The 18,194-nt window shown below is 39.0% G+C and overlaps 1 protein-coding gene across 1 annotated transcript in view; it reads right to left on the bottom strand.

The window, feature by feature from the left end:
* Positions 1 to 18,194, bottom strand: part of LOC310925778 (adhesion G protein-coupled receptor D2) — a gene marked incomplete at both ends in the record, with an annotated part of 81,460 nt that overhangs the window by 8,846 nt on the left and 54,420 nt on the right. The window contains one exon of the mRNA XM_083887795.1: positions 7,896 to 7,978. Coding sequence (XP_083743921.1) covers positions 7,896 to 7,978 — 83 coding nt within the window. The remainder of the gene's footprint in view (positions 1 to 7,895; positions 7,979 to 18,194) is intronic.

Raw genomic sequence — 18,194 nt, 5'->3', positions numbered from 1 at the left:
GAAGGATGACGCTGGATAAGGTAGGGACCACTATCATCATCCCCCCCTCTCCTGACCTGCATTCAGACATAAACAGGAAATGGCTGACAGGAAGGAAGTCATATGTTTTTTTACAGCTGTGGCCTGGGTGAGGACAGCATTGTGCCAGAGCTGGATTTTTTAATAGCCTTTTTTTACACTAATACTAAGACGTCTCCATTTAGAATCACACAGAACATGTAAAAAAAAAAAAAGACAACCCAGGCAGACAGCGGCTAGTGTTTAGAGTTTAGTATTTAGAATGAGAGCTGGTGTCATTGTCTTTTCCTGTTACCATTAAAAATGGCCTTTTCCTGCATCCACCACAGATAAACCCTTTTGTCTCTTTGTTTTTGTTCTTGGGCGAAACATCAAAGCAGACAGATCACTCAGGGCTTGTGATCTGTCAGGGAGCAGGGATTTATATGGCACTTGCATCCTATGATACTCATCACATCTGCAAGTCACAGAGATAAATCAGACTGGCAGGCTGCACGGCATTACACACACACACAGACGGTATATAGTTCTTCAGGCAACACAATATAGTTTTGAAGTTTACACCAAGTAGTTCAGTTCGGTTCAGATTGGTATATTACGTCATTATTTACATTTTGAAAGTCAAAACTTGTGAATGGTACCAAAATAAGTGATCAAATACTATTCCATGTGTTTGACAAATTACTGTTGTGGGTTCCTAGCAGTTATCCTGCACCTAAGAGGTGGAGCTGGACACACTGCAGACGACCACTGGCTAAGAACAGTAATGGGGGAAAAACACAAAATGTGGCATTTTAAAACACCATGCATTATAACAGTGGGCATTTGCATTTCTTTTTTTTTTTTAGTGAATATCAGTGTACAGCAGTGTTTATCGAATTTATCGGCAGGTTACATGATACTGTGCTATTTACTCACTGTATAAGACCTACACAACCTGAGGTGGAACACAAGTCAGACCAGGGTTCACTGTTCCAAACTGTGTGCTGTTGTGAGTTGAACTGCACAGCACCTCTTGGTGGAAATGTAGTTTTTTGTCAACGATCAGTTATTTCAATCATCAGTGTAATACCCCGTGCTGTAGATGCACCTCCTGTGAGTTCATCTCCTGTGAGACATGAACAGGAACATGTATAGGTTTGGGCACACACGGATAGAGAGAGTTGATCAGTTTCGTTGACCGACAAAAGGGTGGTTCATCGACGTTGAGAGGTGGAAGCTGAGGATGGTGGGGGAGGCAACGCACAGCCCTACAGGAAGTGATTTAATGTCCAAAAAGACATGCACTTGTTTTTGCTCAGTCTCTATCCTGTTGTGTTCTGATAGGGACTTCCTCTCCCAAGGGTGGGTGGATGCGGTGTCATCCGTCCATCCATCCATCCACCCCACCCACCCACTGCTCATGCAGACGGAAATATCATTCTGCTGTCATGCCATCCCAGCGAAAAACTCATCAAACTCTGTGGATATCAGCGTTATGGTCCCAGAGTGTGTGCGTGTGTGCACCTGGGATGGGTGGACACAATTTTGAGGATTTATTTGTGGCTTTGATTAACATACAATGACATGAAAAAGAAGAGTAAAACACATATAAACAGAACAAATAGACACCAAATAGTACTAGTTAAAGGTGAATAATTAAAGTCTATGTGACATGTTCTGTTTGCACTGGTGTCCCCATTTGTCTGTGTGTGTGATGTAGTAGCAATAACCTGCAGGAGACCTATGTATGGGTCTGTGGAGCCAGAAGCCTCAACCCCAGCTAAACCAGGGTGATCTCTTCCTGTCTGCCTCAGTATCTCTGCAACCAACTCCCTTCCTTTCCGCTAAATCATGCACATGCGTGCACACAGACACAGGCACAGACACACTACACTCTAATCCTATCATTGACCTAAACACCTAAACCTTAGCCTTGTTTTTAAACGGATATTCAATTTTGGTTTCATCTGATTCAAAGTATAATACAAGCCAATAAAAAAAAAATGACAGCCTAGAAAAAGGTCATTTTGACATCTGATCTTCCCTTCTACTTTCTGTGGTAAATACTTAAATTTGTTCATTCATGTTTATTAACTTGAGAACTTTACATGCTTATTTTTAAGCTATTTTTACAATGAGTTTGGCCATGATCTCACAATATGTCAAACCATCAGGTCAACCCAATATCCAACTGAGTCTTAAATTAACATTTAACAGGGAAATGTTCACTGCAATTAAATACTTAAATAATAAAGAAACAAATTTAAACTCTTAACTGGAGGCTCCTTCACCCATCATCTTATAGATTAGTTTAGATATAGATGTGGTAGATTAACCAGACATTATTAATGATATAGAGTAAAATGTAAAATAATACACTTTGTCCATGAGTCACCAGAGCTCTGTGGTGAATAGTGACCAAAGCAGTTTATGTCACAACCCCTATCTGCTTTTCTGTCTGTTGAAAGATTTAAGACACAGATGTACACACACACACACATTTTTGCACAGCTACTCTTCTTAGGACTCTGCATTGACTGTTTACCATAACCAGTTACTGCCTAACCCTTATTATAAACTAGCCACAGCTCAAAGCCTTAAACTTAACCAGATCCCCAGAAAATAAAGTTCTGACCTGTTTGGGTCAACTGGTCCTGACAAGTTTAGTGTTTATGCCAGAAAATGTCCTACAGAGGTAAAGATAACACACACGCACACACACACACACACACACACACACACACGCACACATACACCTACAGATGGAGGAAATAAGCTCAGCGCTGCCTGTGTCTGCTAAGGATGTGAGGTACAGTGATGGCACATTAACGATAGGACCCATGACAGCAGTATGCATCAGCCGTGCTGAACAAAGCATGCAGCCACTTTTTAATTCAATAAGGATTGTTTTCGTGAAACAATGGCCCTTGGCCCCACTGGGTTAGGAAAGGGTGAGAAAGGTGAGTTTGTCAGTAGCGTTTTTGTATTTTAGGCTACGGATGATCCCGAGGGTTCAGTGGGGTCGCGGATCAAAAGTATCGCTGTGGTACAGCGACATCCGCCGTTTCTCAGGTATCTAACAAAAAGGATCACAGTGTGGAGGAAGAAAGGAAAAATACTGCCAGGCATGCTCACTGTGGCATCATTAAGACTATTTGGAGATGATATGACTCACTCTCTTGTTTATAGCATTCTCAGTGTCCTAAAATAAAAACGGTAAGAACTTAAGTGTTGCGTATTGTTGACAAAACAGACACAGAACCTGTCATTAGTATGCAATCCCTAAATAATTATAAAGCATACATGAGTATGTAACTATTTAACAGCACAACATCACCGCATAAACATGATGAAGCCAATTCTTGAGATTATAATGTGCATTTTGTGGAGACTTCAAATATATTTGTTCGTTAAATTAAAAAAAATGTGGTAATGGTGACAAGTCTACCACAGTTGTAGGAATAGAAATGTTTCACATGGGCTTCAATAGTGACAGAAATGTGCACGATTCCAAAAATCTCAGATGTAAATGACACAAAACTACAAACATGACACATTACATACAGGAAAGGGCCTCTCTCTGTCTCCCTCTGTGTGTGTGTATGTGTTCTCACAGTACCATTTGCATTCCTCACAGCCCATTTAGTCTATGCTAATGGAGTCTACTCATGCAGAGCAGCAGGTCTTAATGAACAACCTTTGGCTGGTGATCAGTGCTATTGATTAGCCTGAGCCCCAGCTTTAAGCAGGGCTAATTGATCAATCACCACTGGTTGCTTTGGATTAATGGAACATGACTGGTGCCCCCCTGTAGACACATCTACTTCTAATGAAGAGGCCTAAATGAATGATGCGTTCCTGTGCATGAAACACAAACACTTACTCTGATTATGCTTATGTGCGTTTGTGTGTGAAGGAACTGGAGTGGGAGAAAAAAAATGATAAAAGTAACTCCATTTGCTCTCTATCAGATGCATCATCTCCGTAAAAGGCCTGATGTGTCATTTTTGAATCTCTTTGAACTGAAGAGCATATTTTCTTTACAGGGAAGCACATAATATTTCATAATAGAGTAGAATTTGTGTTTTTACTGTGTATCTTGCACATGAATATGTATATTACATCCAACGTGGTCTATAAGTGACTTAATATTTAGAATGGTTTAAGACGAGCTGATATGTATGTAGGTTATATTGTCTATGTTTTTTTTTAACACTGAGCACGCCACAGACGAAACGTTTGTGCAAGCGCACATTTGCATTTCCATAATTACCTGACGATTTGTGCTATCAGAAAAATTCCAACGATTTCTGAAAAGCACGTGGTTATTACAGTAATTTCACTCACGCTAAAGCCGCAAATCAGTGTCTTTGTCGTTTTTGGATATTGAGACAAAGACTCAAGCAAATCTTATTTTAAATATTTTTCACACTGTTCAAATTTCAAATTTAATACGCAAAACGTGGTAAGCACTTTGGGTACCGTCTGGCTATTGTAAAGTGCTATACAAATAAAACTTGATTGATTGATTGATTAAAATAAGGGAAAAAAATATAATTTTAAACAGACATTTTGAGGCTTAGGTATTAAAGCGTTAATAAGCCTAAATTGAAGTTTAAGCCAGAGCAATAACAATTACAAATCTACAGATTATTGAAGAATACCACAGAGATCCCCCTGGTGTTGGATTATAGAGCACAGTTGCATCACACCCCATATCTTGTAGTCTTTGTGGTATTGTTGTCATTGCGTCTTGTCTTTGCACATGTTCTGTGTGAGTGGCATCTGAAATGAGGAATTAACCAACAGCCAGTGAATAATAAATAATTAAAACGAGGATTAAAATATTCCCCTCATATTAATTTAAAGAGCTGCTAACACATTCAGAATTAAATTAATTAGTCTGCATGCATCAGGACTCTCCAGTCTCTTCCTAGCTCTAATGTAAAAGGTGCTGTGGCTAGATACTAATCGGAATATAACAACATGATAGGTGATGAGTTAACCATCAGATATGAGCTGTAAAATTCACACATCAGGTTAAACATAGTTCATACCTCACATACTCACTTGCTGACAGACATGACACCAACTGAGTCCCCTTTCCAAAAATCAGGAAGTCCCAACACACACACACACACACACACACACACACACACACACACACACACACACACACACACACACACACACACACACACACACACACACACACACACACACACACACACACACACACACACACACACACACACACACACACACACACACTGAGAGAAAGAGAGAAATCCTTTATAGAGCCACCACTAGCTGTGTAGCCCGTCAATCATTAAGGGCTAAGGTTTTCCTCTGTGAGTGTGTGTGTGCGTGCGTGTGGGTGGACTGGAGGTTCCAGCTGGCCTGTCATGGGACTCCCAATCGCGTGTGAACAGTACTGAGAGGGAGCTGTTGCTAACTGATCCAACACTCAACGGGCTAAAAAAGGTCGATTGGGGTGAGTCCAGCACAGCACAACCAGGGATAGTGTTTTTACTGTTCTATGAAACGCAACTTCAGGTTTTTGTTTTCGTAACTTTAACGAGAAAATAGAATTGTAAATTTAATCACAGTGCATTTCATATGAATTAAGTATCCTAGATTATACAAGAATTCTCTTTAAATCCGAGCATGATGCCCAACACTGTTTGGATAAAATGTGTACATTCCAGCTTTTCCAGCAGATTAAAAGTTAAAGCATATCAACATTGTGTCAGACAAAAATATTGCATCGTGAATCACGACATGAAAAAAAAAAAAAAAAAAAAAAAGGTATTTGACTGGGATTGGACAAGCACAACCTGTGTATCCAGTCTTTAACAGCAACAACCAACCAGTACAGAAGCTCTGACTCTTGCCTGTGCTGAAATTCACAGACCACCTCAAACACACACACACACAGACCCCGACCCCCATAATTTAGATAACCTTGACCAACTAACCAGCGGCACATAAACACACACACATACATATACACATACACACACACACACACACACCGTCGATCCTTTGACTGACTCGCACACATTTTGTGGAGCGAGAACACACTTCCACCCAATAACCTCTGGTGTGAACTTAATTGTGTATACTCAGGTATTGAGTTTCAGACCATGCCTGGCTCCCATAGCACTCAAAGAGAAACAGACGCTGTGAACCTGACAATGAGTGAGACGGAGAGAGAGAGAGCGAAAGAGAGCGCGAGAGAGACATGGACCACCCAACAGCTGCGAAGAAAAACAAAGCTGGGTGGAGAGCGGAGTCAGCTTCGATCACGTCAGGACTCAGGTACGGCAGTTGGAAGTTATTGTGCAGTAGCAGTTTGCCAAAAGTAAAACAGGCAGGGAGAAAGTAAAAGTGTTTTGTGTTTTGATTTATTTATCTCAGAGCAAATAGTACGACAGTCCATCTGCTACATAGCTTAGACATATTTCTTTTGTTTTAGAGTTTTGATCATGTAATTTTTCTTTACTTATGGTTTAAAATTGCCAAACTGTATGATAATTTCCTGCATTATGGAGGACGTGCAGGTACAAAAGCAGTGCATGTCAGTCCTGGGACTCACTCACACTTACTGTACTTCAGAATGGCCTTTTACACCCAATCCAAATTTTGTGGCTGCTTGTAAAATCAACTCTAAAAAAGTAATTAACAAATTCAATATTTTCCCAACATTCTACACACTCTGGATTAATTGTTGTTAATTAATAGAGCAGAATAACCAAGGCTAAAAAACAAACAAACACCGGACTGATTTAAAGACGTGAGGTCATGACCAGAATCACGATATCTATTGGAAAAAAAACTTAATTTTCCATACAAATACGACTCTGTGCCCTTGATCAACCTGTTAAACCATTATTACATACAAAAAATGTAAACTATAATTTGTCAAAGTAATTGTGATTCATGTAAAGTTGTGTCTCTTATTTCTTAAACAATACTACATCATCAAGTCTAACTATGAGATTTTCTACAACACCCTAACACAAAAGGACCACATTTAGCTTAATTGAAAGTCACTATTACACATTGACATGGTTAAGGGTGTGGTTCTATTACTGGCCACCAGGGGGACACGATTATGCAGAGAGTGATCAGGGCATTAGAGGCTTCGATTTATTTCAGTTGAGTGAGAGAGACACTGACCTATGCTAAGCCCTGAAAGTAGTTCTATTCCACAACAATCATTATATTCTAATTTATTACAAATTAGACAAATAAACTACTGGTAATATTGAAAAGGGGAAATGAGGAAAAAAGTAAATTAACTTCTAAAAAGGAGTACAAACTGCTATTATGACTACAAAATCTAAACATGACTAAAAATATAATTTTAAAAAATCTGAATAATATGTTTTAATTTTCAATTTAAAAACATGTTATTTATTCATATACATTTAAAATATTTAGTATAGTTCTTTATAAACAACTAATAATATTATTAAATTAATACATTTAAAAAAACAAAATCTTGATTTACAGCATCAATTATATTGAGGTGGATGAATGAAATTACACAGTGCCAGCTCGGTGAGTGGGGATTATCAGACGTGCTGCTGGTAACTGAGTTAATCCAACACAGTTATAGTTCAACACCAGAGTTCAGTCGGTTTTAAGTCAAAGGTCAAATGCCGCCGTTCACCCACTGCCCTATTATCTGAAGCAGCAGCAACTTATATATACTCTACTGTGTGTGTGTGTGTGTGTGTGTGTGTGTGTGTGTGTGTGTGTGTGTGTGTGTGTGTGTGTGTGTGTGTGTGTGTGTGTGTGTGTGTGTGTGTGTGTGTGTGTGTGTGTGTGTGTGTGTGTGTGTGTGTGTGTGTGTGTGAGTGTGTGTGTGCACAAGTGGAGTCAGTTACCTTTCTATGCTGATGAGTGTCTTTGAAGCTTTGGCTCAAGGGACTTTCCAGTCTCTCTGGAACACAAGGAATGGACAGCTGACCTAAAGAGAGAGAGAGGGAGAGAGAGGGAGTGTGTAAGGAGGTCTGGCACTCAGTGCTGCCAAAAGTGTTTAGCTCCGCTGCAAAGTAAAGTATCTGAACACATACGCCACACATATGCACACGCTGTATTCATGGGGTCTTTCTTAAAATCACACTGCAGTGAATAAAAACATGTAAGATAGTGGCTATTTACAAATTTGAAGTGAATGAGACACGACAGAGTTTCACGCTCTTCAACTCAAACATTTCCCCTGAACATTTTAGGTTGTTATTTTTTTTTTCTACTAAAAAAGGAAGGAAGATGCAATAGTCATCCAAAAATAATATTCATATGTACTGTATGTCCCCACAAACACACATAGGCACTGGTTAAAATCCATAGACTGACTACTATCCACTATAATGGTGTTTTGAAGTGGAGAAGTGTGATCTGTCACTGAAGCAAATTTTGTATTCAGGATCTTCTTGGAAAAAAATCACATATGGTATGCACTGTTATAGCCAATCATACTACAGAAGGAAAGAAGATGCCCGAAGTTAAAGTATTATGAATAGGTGCCAATTAAAGCAGGAAACAAAAACGGCAAGTTATACTGTGGCTCAGTGCTAGAGCGAGTCGTCTTTTAACTTGAAGGTTGGGGTTTGATTCCTGGCTCTGCTCCTGACAGCTGTGTCGGCAGGGTGTGTAAATAGGTATGAAAAGATGTGCGATAGAAAATGTGGTCATCAAGACTCGAAAAGCGCTATGCAAATACAGATCTTTTACCATTACATCACTAACAATAACACCATGAACACTTAATGCTGACTCTGCTTTTATATTCTCAGAGGCGAAGATGATGCTCCCATCTGGACCGTCTTACTCAGTCTGAGCAGGTAGTGCAAAAGTTGTTCAAGGACACCTCAAAAAGCCAGAAGACTTCTGATGGACACCACTGTTACTGCGTGTTTCTTTCTTAATTGCCTGTCAATGAAAAACATACATACACTTCCTCTGTGTAAGGACTTTTTTTCCCTGCTCTACCAATGCACCAGCTAAATCTATTATCATGTAAAGAACAATGAAATCAGTTCAAAGACTAAAAGATGATTCTTGCTCATCTACATCTTACTGAGATTGATAAACATTTGTGACGTGATCTTGATTTTGATCTGCTCTTATTAACCCTGATACATTGCAAATTTTCAATTTTTCAAGGATTCTCGTCAGAAAGTGTCATACATTAATTGTATTTATTGTACAGTTACTAGGGATTTGGACAGTTGATCTTATTCAAATACAAATCACAATGCAAAGCAAATTAATGAACAAATGGCCAAGGTTTATACTTTACTGTTAATGGTTGTAATATAGTCATTCATATCTCATCCTTGTACTAAAATATAGAGATGTTAATATTTTAGTAGTATCTCACAGTAATGCTCTTGCTGTCACATTTTATTTAAATTTTGTTTAACTCAAAATCATTCAGCATTAATAGGGAAACGTTTTATAACCCATAGCATAAGACTTAACTACAGTTTATAGGATGTCCTTAACTGTCCGATATAGTTAGGTAATACCAATAACCATCTGAAAAAAATATGTTTTTCTAAATTGGGAAATCATAAGCAAGACCTGAGATAATTTGCTAAAAATCATTTAAGAGTTCGGGAGTTTTTCTAGATTTGTTTTTGTTTTGTTTTTTAAATTCCATAGAGCCAATGCCAGTCTAACAATCTGCATGTTAAACCCAAAGAGTTACACACGCATACTAGAAATCAAAGTACAAGACTGTACCTGAAAAGGTACAAATGCTTTGTCGCTCCAGTTGTACCCTATCAGGGAACAAGCACTGTACCTTTAAAACCTGTACCTGTTTGTTTCTCTAAAGAAACATTTCTGTACAGTGCGTGTACCCTGATAGGGTACAACTGGAACGACAGCAAAAGGTACAGTCTCGTACTTTGATTACTTAGTGTCGCTACACAAACACAGCCTGAGTGGGTATATCATTGTCATTATCCAATGTGTCCCATCTGCCTGTTTTCATGTCTGTCTCTCTCTCTCTCTCTCTGTCTCTCTCTCCGTGCATTGACAGCCTGTCATGACTGCTCTCCAACAGGCCTCCTGTGTCTGGATTAATCTCCCTGGTTGACTACTGATTTGAAGGTGGGTCATCTGCCATCCACCAACACCAAAACTAATTTCACTGTGTCACCGCATGATACCCCTGCCCACCCGCTCCCCCACTGACGCCCATGCATGAACACACACTGCAAAATATCTTCATCTGTCTCTGTCTCATCTACATGGGAGAGGGCAGGCAGGCGGGTGACTAGTCCGAAAGAGAAAGGTCAGCGCGATGAAAGAGTTCATCACTCTGAGGTGTCAGAGCCTCTCTTTAGGAGAGCAGATGAAGTGGAGCTGAAGGAGGCGAGGATGGGAGAGAGGGAAGGAGGGGAAAGAGTGAGTAACAAAGAACGAGGAGGGGGGGTCTGTTTTATGTTTATCTGGTTATTGGTTATCAGCCAAAATTTTGTCACGGCCTACAGAGTTGGCTGGAATCCACCTATCAATCAGTCATCAAACTGTTTGTGTTTCACCATCATGTGTTGTCTTTGATTGCATCTTAATTATGAGAAAACAACTCACTTGTCTTACTCGAGCTAACAAATTATCATTTAGTTGCTAACAACACACCAGAGGACCCATTCATCTCTCTCACTCACACAAAAAAATAAATGATCGCACAATGATGCATCCACAACACTTGCTGGCCTCTGGCATGAGGTAAACGGCTTTTGATTGCATCAAACCTGCTGCAGTTTGTTTGGGACCATCTGTCCAGTCTATTGTGTTTTCCTCGCGTAAAGTCTTTGGATGTTCGTCGGGGTCACAGCTGATGTACGGGCTCCTACCAAGTCCCCATTTAAGCATTTTGGGATCCCGACACACTGTTTCCACCCGTCTACTATCCATTTCTTCTGCTCTGTCTTCCTCGGGAAGAATTATCATTTTACAAATAAGCTAAAAAAGAATTATGTTAATAATGCTGTTAGCTTATTTGTAAAATGATAATTCTTCATTTATTTTTTAAATGTTCTGCTGTGGTTTAGGTTCATAGAAAAGGCAGAACTTCTACAACGCCTTTACATTCTCGTACGGAAAACTAGTTCGACAAAAACATACACACAGTTTTCCGCTGTTCTGTTGAAAGAAACACATAAATACCAGTGTGGATATAAGGTGGTTTCTTGAGAGATTGCGGGTTACATCTGAGTTGAGAGGTGGAGGGTGAAAACCGGGTTCAGGAAGTTTTCACTCCTCTCTTTCCAGCGTGCCCCTGGCCTCTCCAACTTTCAGTCAACGGCTGAGAGAAGCCAGATGCAGGCAGGATAATCACCCCCTAATAAGAGGCTATATTGAAAGCAGGCTGGTATTCATACACTAAAAGCTTAAAAGGCGTGTGCACACTCGTACACATACGTGTGCACACGGGGAGCCGAACGCATATCTGCACACACATATTTGGAACAGGTGTAATTATAGTGTACGGTGACACACTTCAGAAAGAAGCAATCACAATGTGTACACATGGACAAGCATGTGAATTGAAAAAAAACAAAAAAAAAACTTACATGCACACACACACACCCCCAGCCACCCACCAGACCCAGATTCGTTTTCCATATCCGGATTTCAATTCTATACCACCATCCTGGAAAAATGTTAGCATATGGCAAAATATATCAATAATTTCATGACATTTCAATTATCAATTTAGAAAAGAGAAAACAGATCCCGTGTGCTTTGTGTATGCTGGTGTCTGTTTTTGTGAATGAAAGAAGATGAGGCATAGAACAGCGACTGCAGCCCTGCCCATACGCATACAATTCAATTACCCACTTTTTGGTTTTCAGATTGTCCAAAAAGCATATTTTCCTTCCTTTGTTGAACCTTTTTGTTGAAATGCACCATATAAAACATATTGGCAGCACTTAAAACCTGAAAAAAAAAAAAAAAAAAGCTGAAGGAATCTTTTAACCACCACAATCTTACATTTCATCGGAAGAATAAGGGCTCAACGTCAACCAGGTTTGAGGGACTGCAGCCCGAAATGAGAGCAGAACGTTTTTTAAAAATGTTGAAACCTACTGTTTCATCTGAATTACACAAATCGCAGAATGTTACTACATGTGTAACTTGTATGATAGTATGTGTACAATATTAAACTGTGTAACAGGCAATGCTATTTGATGGTCAATTGTTGTTTATATATATATATACATATATATATATATATAGATATATATATACACATATATATATACATATATATATATATACATATATATATACATACATATATATATACATATATATATACATACATATATATATACATATATATATACATACATATATATATACATATATATATACATATATATATACATACATATATATATATATATATATATATACATACATATATATATACATACATATATATATATATATATACATACATATATATATACATACATATATATATATATATATACATACATATATATATATGTATGTATAGATATATCTATATATAGATATATATATATAACTCATTTCCCTGTCTTCTGCAATACATATTTTTCCAAGTTCTCCGTCTCTCTGCCCTCCTGTGGGTCGTCAGGTTGTGTGGAGTGATGAGAATGATCCTGCATCTACACAATACAAGCTGTTTATTTATTTGACCAAATTATCACGTTCACCTGCACATCTGCTACCTTTTAATTAGAACTCTGAGGAGCAAATGCACACAATGCAAATCTACATACAAACTCGCAAACATGAATCAATAACACATGTGAAATAATACACTAACAAACCATTGACGACCTATTTTACTCAACTTTGTAATTTCATGTCAAGTTATTTATAAGTAACACAAAGCAAACAATCACATTTTAGTCAGGAGAGGCAGGTGAGAAAAACAGGATGAGCAGGCATCACCTTGATAACTGTTATTCGTTTGTTTTCTTATTGATCTGATTCGTTATCAGCTTGCTCATTTCCTCATTATTTCCCTGAATGATTTTAGACCATATTCCTGCAGCAAAAACACACTGTATGATTTCCAAAAGCACATGCAAGCTCATTACACAAAGTGTAATAATGTGTCCCTCCCTCCAAATCTACTTTGGTTCGTAATTTATGCATACTTGCAACCTACCCATCGTTTCTCACACATATTCGTGCACAAATATTAGTCTAAATGTACACATACTGTACAGTAATTTCTGTGGTACAACATGCCCAGCCAGCAACAGAATTCGCCCCTCTGCCTTTTGTTCATTTGAGTAACTATGAAGAGCAGCAGCAGCAGCTGCAGCCTCTCTCCCTGCTCGTGCTCAGCCAGGGGAAGGCAATAGGTTTAGCAGGCGAGGAGGCGAGGCAGATTTATAGTGTTGGAGGTGACCTCTGGGGCCGTAACACAGTGATGGGTGAGTGGCTCTCAACGGTAAGCTACTGGCACTTGACAAAGTGCCCGAAGCAGAATGAATTTACTTCTCTTTTCCTCAATCATCAAGCAGCCACTGCCCTGACCCCCATCCTGACTGCTATAACAAGATCTCCCATCTCACAAGGGCCTGAAAAATTTACTGTCACATCTACTTTTCAATGAGCTCAAGTGAGCACTTCTTTCACCTTCAGCGGAGCAGGTGCCGGTGTGGAGGAGGGCTAACCTGCACGCCCTGGTGTGTGTTTGTGTGTGTTTTATGTGTCATATGTGTGTAAGAGCAAGAGAGAGAGAGAATGAATGAACATGGAGGAAATTTAAGCTGGTCCACCCAGTCCAAGTCTTCCCTCACTAACCATCTCCACTACCCCGACCAGGACACATCACGGGACACCAAAACATTAATCCTAACCTTAATAAATAAGTTGATGCCTAACCTTGACCTGCCCACACTTCATATATAGTAACTCTAATCAGAGCCTCAGAAATCAAGTTTTTGGATGGCTAGTCCTGATAAAGTTGGTGGTTTATGCCAGAAAGGGTCCTAAGGAGGTGACAAAACACACACGTGCGCACAAACACACACACACACATGCGCGTGCGCGCATGTGTGTGCGCAGACACACAGATTGAGGCAGCCAGGCAGGGACACAAAGGGCACTGCTTTACGAGTGTGAGTAGACATCTCTGCCATTTATATTAGAAATCAATCTACCTTATCACATTCTTATGTTATATACACACACACACACAAGCACGCACACACACACACACAGCACGCATTATGAAGTCCGCGTAGGTGTTTGCCAGCTTTCATCAGCTCGATCGCAGCAGAGTTGGACTTAATGATCCCGATTTTCTTTTTTATGCACAGACAATAAATCTGGGCGCGCGCGCACACATTCAAATTTCAACTTTCTTTCTCTAGTTGGTGAAGTGAAATTACAGTGGATGTGACAGTGAAGAGGAGAGAAGACCTAACTCAAAATATTTATTGGTATTTCGGATTCCAGTAGAAATAAATAAATATGCACCCCTTTAATACAATCTGACTAATAATGAATGCATTATGTGATAGTAAAGGGGCACAATTAATAACGTTTATGGAGAGACAAAATAATTCAATCTGTTTTTTTATGTGTAAAGATAAACCTCAGTATTAGTGCATTTTACTAGGTAGAACAATTTCCCAACCAATCAATCAGTAATCAATTTCTAATCTCTGTCCTTGCTGACTGAATATAATTTAAAATATCTCTTTCCAGAGAAAACATCTAACATTATAGTTAATTCAGCTAAAAATTTACTTATTTACTTACTCAATATTTAAGATGTAAAGTGACCTTGAGTGTTTGAAAGGTGCTTACAAATAAACTATTATTAATAAAAAGTATTCACACTTAAAGAAGAAAACAGTATTACACCGACTTTCCTATAGATATATCCATTCACCAAAAATAACAGGACATTCTATTAATTTATTTTTTAAATGACCCCTGGATCATTTGAATCCATCATAAGTACTGTTTGATTAGTAAATGAACGAAATAGTCACAGCGGTTATTGCATATTATCTATTCTCCCCTTAAACAGACACTGAGAGACGTCGCTGCTCAAAGTTGCACTTGTTAAAATGTTTGCTCCATCAAACTGCCCACAGATACAACAGTAACGCTGGCAAATCAATACAGCGTACATTAGACAAAAGACAGTTGGTCATGCAATCGTTTCATTGTGTCAACTCCACCCTTTAAAACGTCATAACTAATTCAACATCTTTTTCTTTTTAAGTACCGCTCTCTTGTCTGCCGTCGCCCACCGGGATAACGCGATCGCGATGAAACAATAAAAATCAATGATTAAGCATGTGTAATTTTGCAGAGACGATGTATTAAAATTTATTGTCTCCTTTACTCTGGTGAGCAATCACACGTGCCCCGGAGTGCCAAACGCTCCGCGAGATACAATTGAACATAAAGACAGGCATTAAAAGCTATTCAATAAGCCACTGTAAAATTGATCAGGCTATAAAAGCTGCTTTGCTGCCTGCCACACAATCAAACGCAGCCTAACACTTGATTTACAATACTTTATTGATAAATTCACATAAATTATATCCCTGTCACATTTGCTCAGGTTTTATCATCTGTGCTTATAAACTAAATTAAATAGTTTATAAATCTTTATTACACTAAACTCATACTGCTTAAATACATACATTATCTTGGTAGTAGTCCTGTGGAGGTATTACACCTGTACTTAATTAGTACTGAGTTAATTAGATTAATTATATTAAAAGGTTACTAATGACTGACCTGCCAATTATTCACTTTCTCTTTTTTACTCAGTACTCAAGAACTGTCAGGTTTCTTTTCAGGTTAGAAAAGGTACAATGTAAAAAATTTTGAGATGTGATTTGGTATGATAAAACTGAAATGGAATTGGTCTTTGTTTATTTAAAAAACAAACAAACAAACAAAAAAACTATCCGTGTCAATCAATAATTAAGTCAAATACTGGCTGCATTGACCAATATTTTATTATTCTGATAGCATTAGATTGTGTTTGCTAAAACCAGACATTTGAGGAAGTTTAGTGCAGAGATGTTGTTGTTTTTCTGCTCAATGTGATGTGCTCCCTTCCTCAGACCAGAAGCAAGCAATAAAAACACTCAAAATAAGGATTGTGACAAATACTATGTAATATAGGCCAATAGAGGTCCACATCTCAGCTCACTGAAAATTCAAAAGAAGTCTCAGTGCAGAAAACTGTCAAAAAATATGACAAAAAATACAATAAAACAACTCCAGCAGATTTACTGATTGATACACTATATGGACAATGGTGTGCCACTCGGGCCTTTCCATTGCAACTCAAAAAAGAGAAAGAAAAAAAAGGACAATTCCAGTGGCGAAGAGCTGTGCTGTCTGCTGGATCATTGGAAGTGGCTTGGCAAACAGCGTTTTTCTTTTAACTTTCAATTCTCCTAAGCATGCGTGCTTCACAGCCCCTAGGGCTATTGCCTTTCTCAATCTGTCCCTGGAGAGGCAGGAGTTATGGTCCCTGTCGATTGAGGAGAAAGGGATGTTATTCCCCTGTCACCCCCTGGTCGCGCCGCCATCCTCCATGCCCTGATCTACAGCCTAACCACCCCCCCCCCCCCTCGCCTTACCCCTTCTCCCTCCCTTTTACCCACTTCGCTTTGTCGTAAGCTGCAGACTATGTCGTTGCCATGGGCTCATGAGATGAGGACGAGGAACAAAATGCTCTGGGGGGAGGAAGGGGTGGAGGTGCTGATATTGGTTTAGAAGTGCTGTTGGCTGCTGCGTGATGTCAGTAGTGGTGAATGTTTTAGTAGTGTCTTCACACACTTAGGGAAAAAAAACTGGGATGTGTGTGTTTATTTACATTCATTGGGCAATTGAAATAATTTATTTTCATTGCGTGTTTACTCTTTGATGGTATGACCGGGGGAGTGTCGGAGAGAAAATACAGCAAGGCCCAGAGGTGGTGATCTGCCCCTGCAGGGAACATGCAGGTCCTTCATTGACAATCCTGACAGTGAAACAGTAGAAGGGTTTGTGAGTAAATGGTAGAGATTGGCAATATGGTCAAAATACTATTACAATAGAAACATTTGAAATCTGTCGATATCGCTTCAACTCATCAATTGCCCTTGTTGAAGGTACAGTGGGCTCAATTGTGTGGTGATTTCTGTGTCACATGAGTCTCAATGGCCACATTCAGACCTGGTATGGATATCCATTCTAAGAGAGCCGATCACAAGAGGACAGGGTCAAGTAAAACTGTTCACACGGGACATTAACATGCGTTCTGAATGCGTCTCCTATGACCATGTGAGATTTGATCTGGCTTCATTTGCACAATATACAAATGCACATTGATGCTCATGTCTGTTTGATAAAAGTCTAACTGCACAGATGTGTCCATTGCCGACGTGTGTATGTGCATGTGTATCCCTATAATAGTCAGAAGGAGATGAGTGAATTAAAGCTCTACTCACTCTGCTGTAACTTGAAATACAATTTTAACTGTTCACCAGTATTTATCAGCAATAATATTGTAGTGATTGCTGCAGATACATCAATGTATGGAAGCCCAAAGAAGGGTAAAAATACTTGTGGTGTTTGTGATCTGAATAAAGATCTGATTGAGTTCTGAATGCTCTTATAATTGAATCACTCAGGACAGAGCTAATACCAGGTCTGAATTAGGTATGTCTGGTTTCATTGTGCCACTGCAGCATGCCTGCCACAAAGTCAACAATCTGATATTTTCAAATATTTCATACATGATCTTAAAGTGCCACAGTTGGATTTAATCTATGTTGGTTCCAAATGTGTGATTATGTTGTCTATTTTGGTTGTTTTTCGTGTTAAGCAATTTCCAATATACAGTATTTTTGTGGGACAGAAGATTGAACAAACTGCAGCCCATCGTACACCACTAACACTACCAATGAACAGCAGCACAAACATCAGTAAACCAGGCTCACACAACAATCAACTCCCAGGTCTTTGTCCTATTTCCATCAGAGCTTGTCCTCTTTTAGTAACTCTTACACCTTAAGTAAATCCTGAGAGTGTGAGGGTCTCTCTGGGTGAAGGAATAAATAAATAAGCAGATAAATAGATGAATAACCCAGAGGAATGGGAGCCTATGTAGCTTGGCCATCCATCATATATCCTAT

This window comes from Microchirus variegatus, assembly GCF_963457635.1.
Source record: "Microchirus variegatus genome assembly, chromosome: 4".
NCBI lineage: Eukaryota > Metazoa > Chordata > Actinopteri > Pleuronectiformes > Soleidae > Microchirus > Microchirus variegatus.
This window is presented reverse-complemented; position numbering and strand designations above follow the sequence as displayed.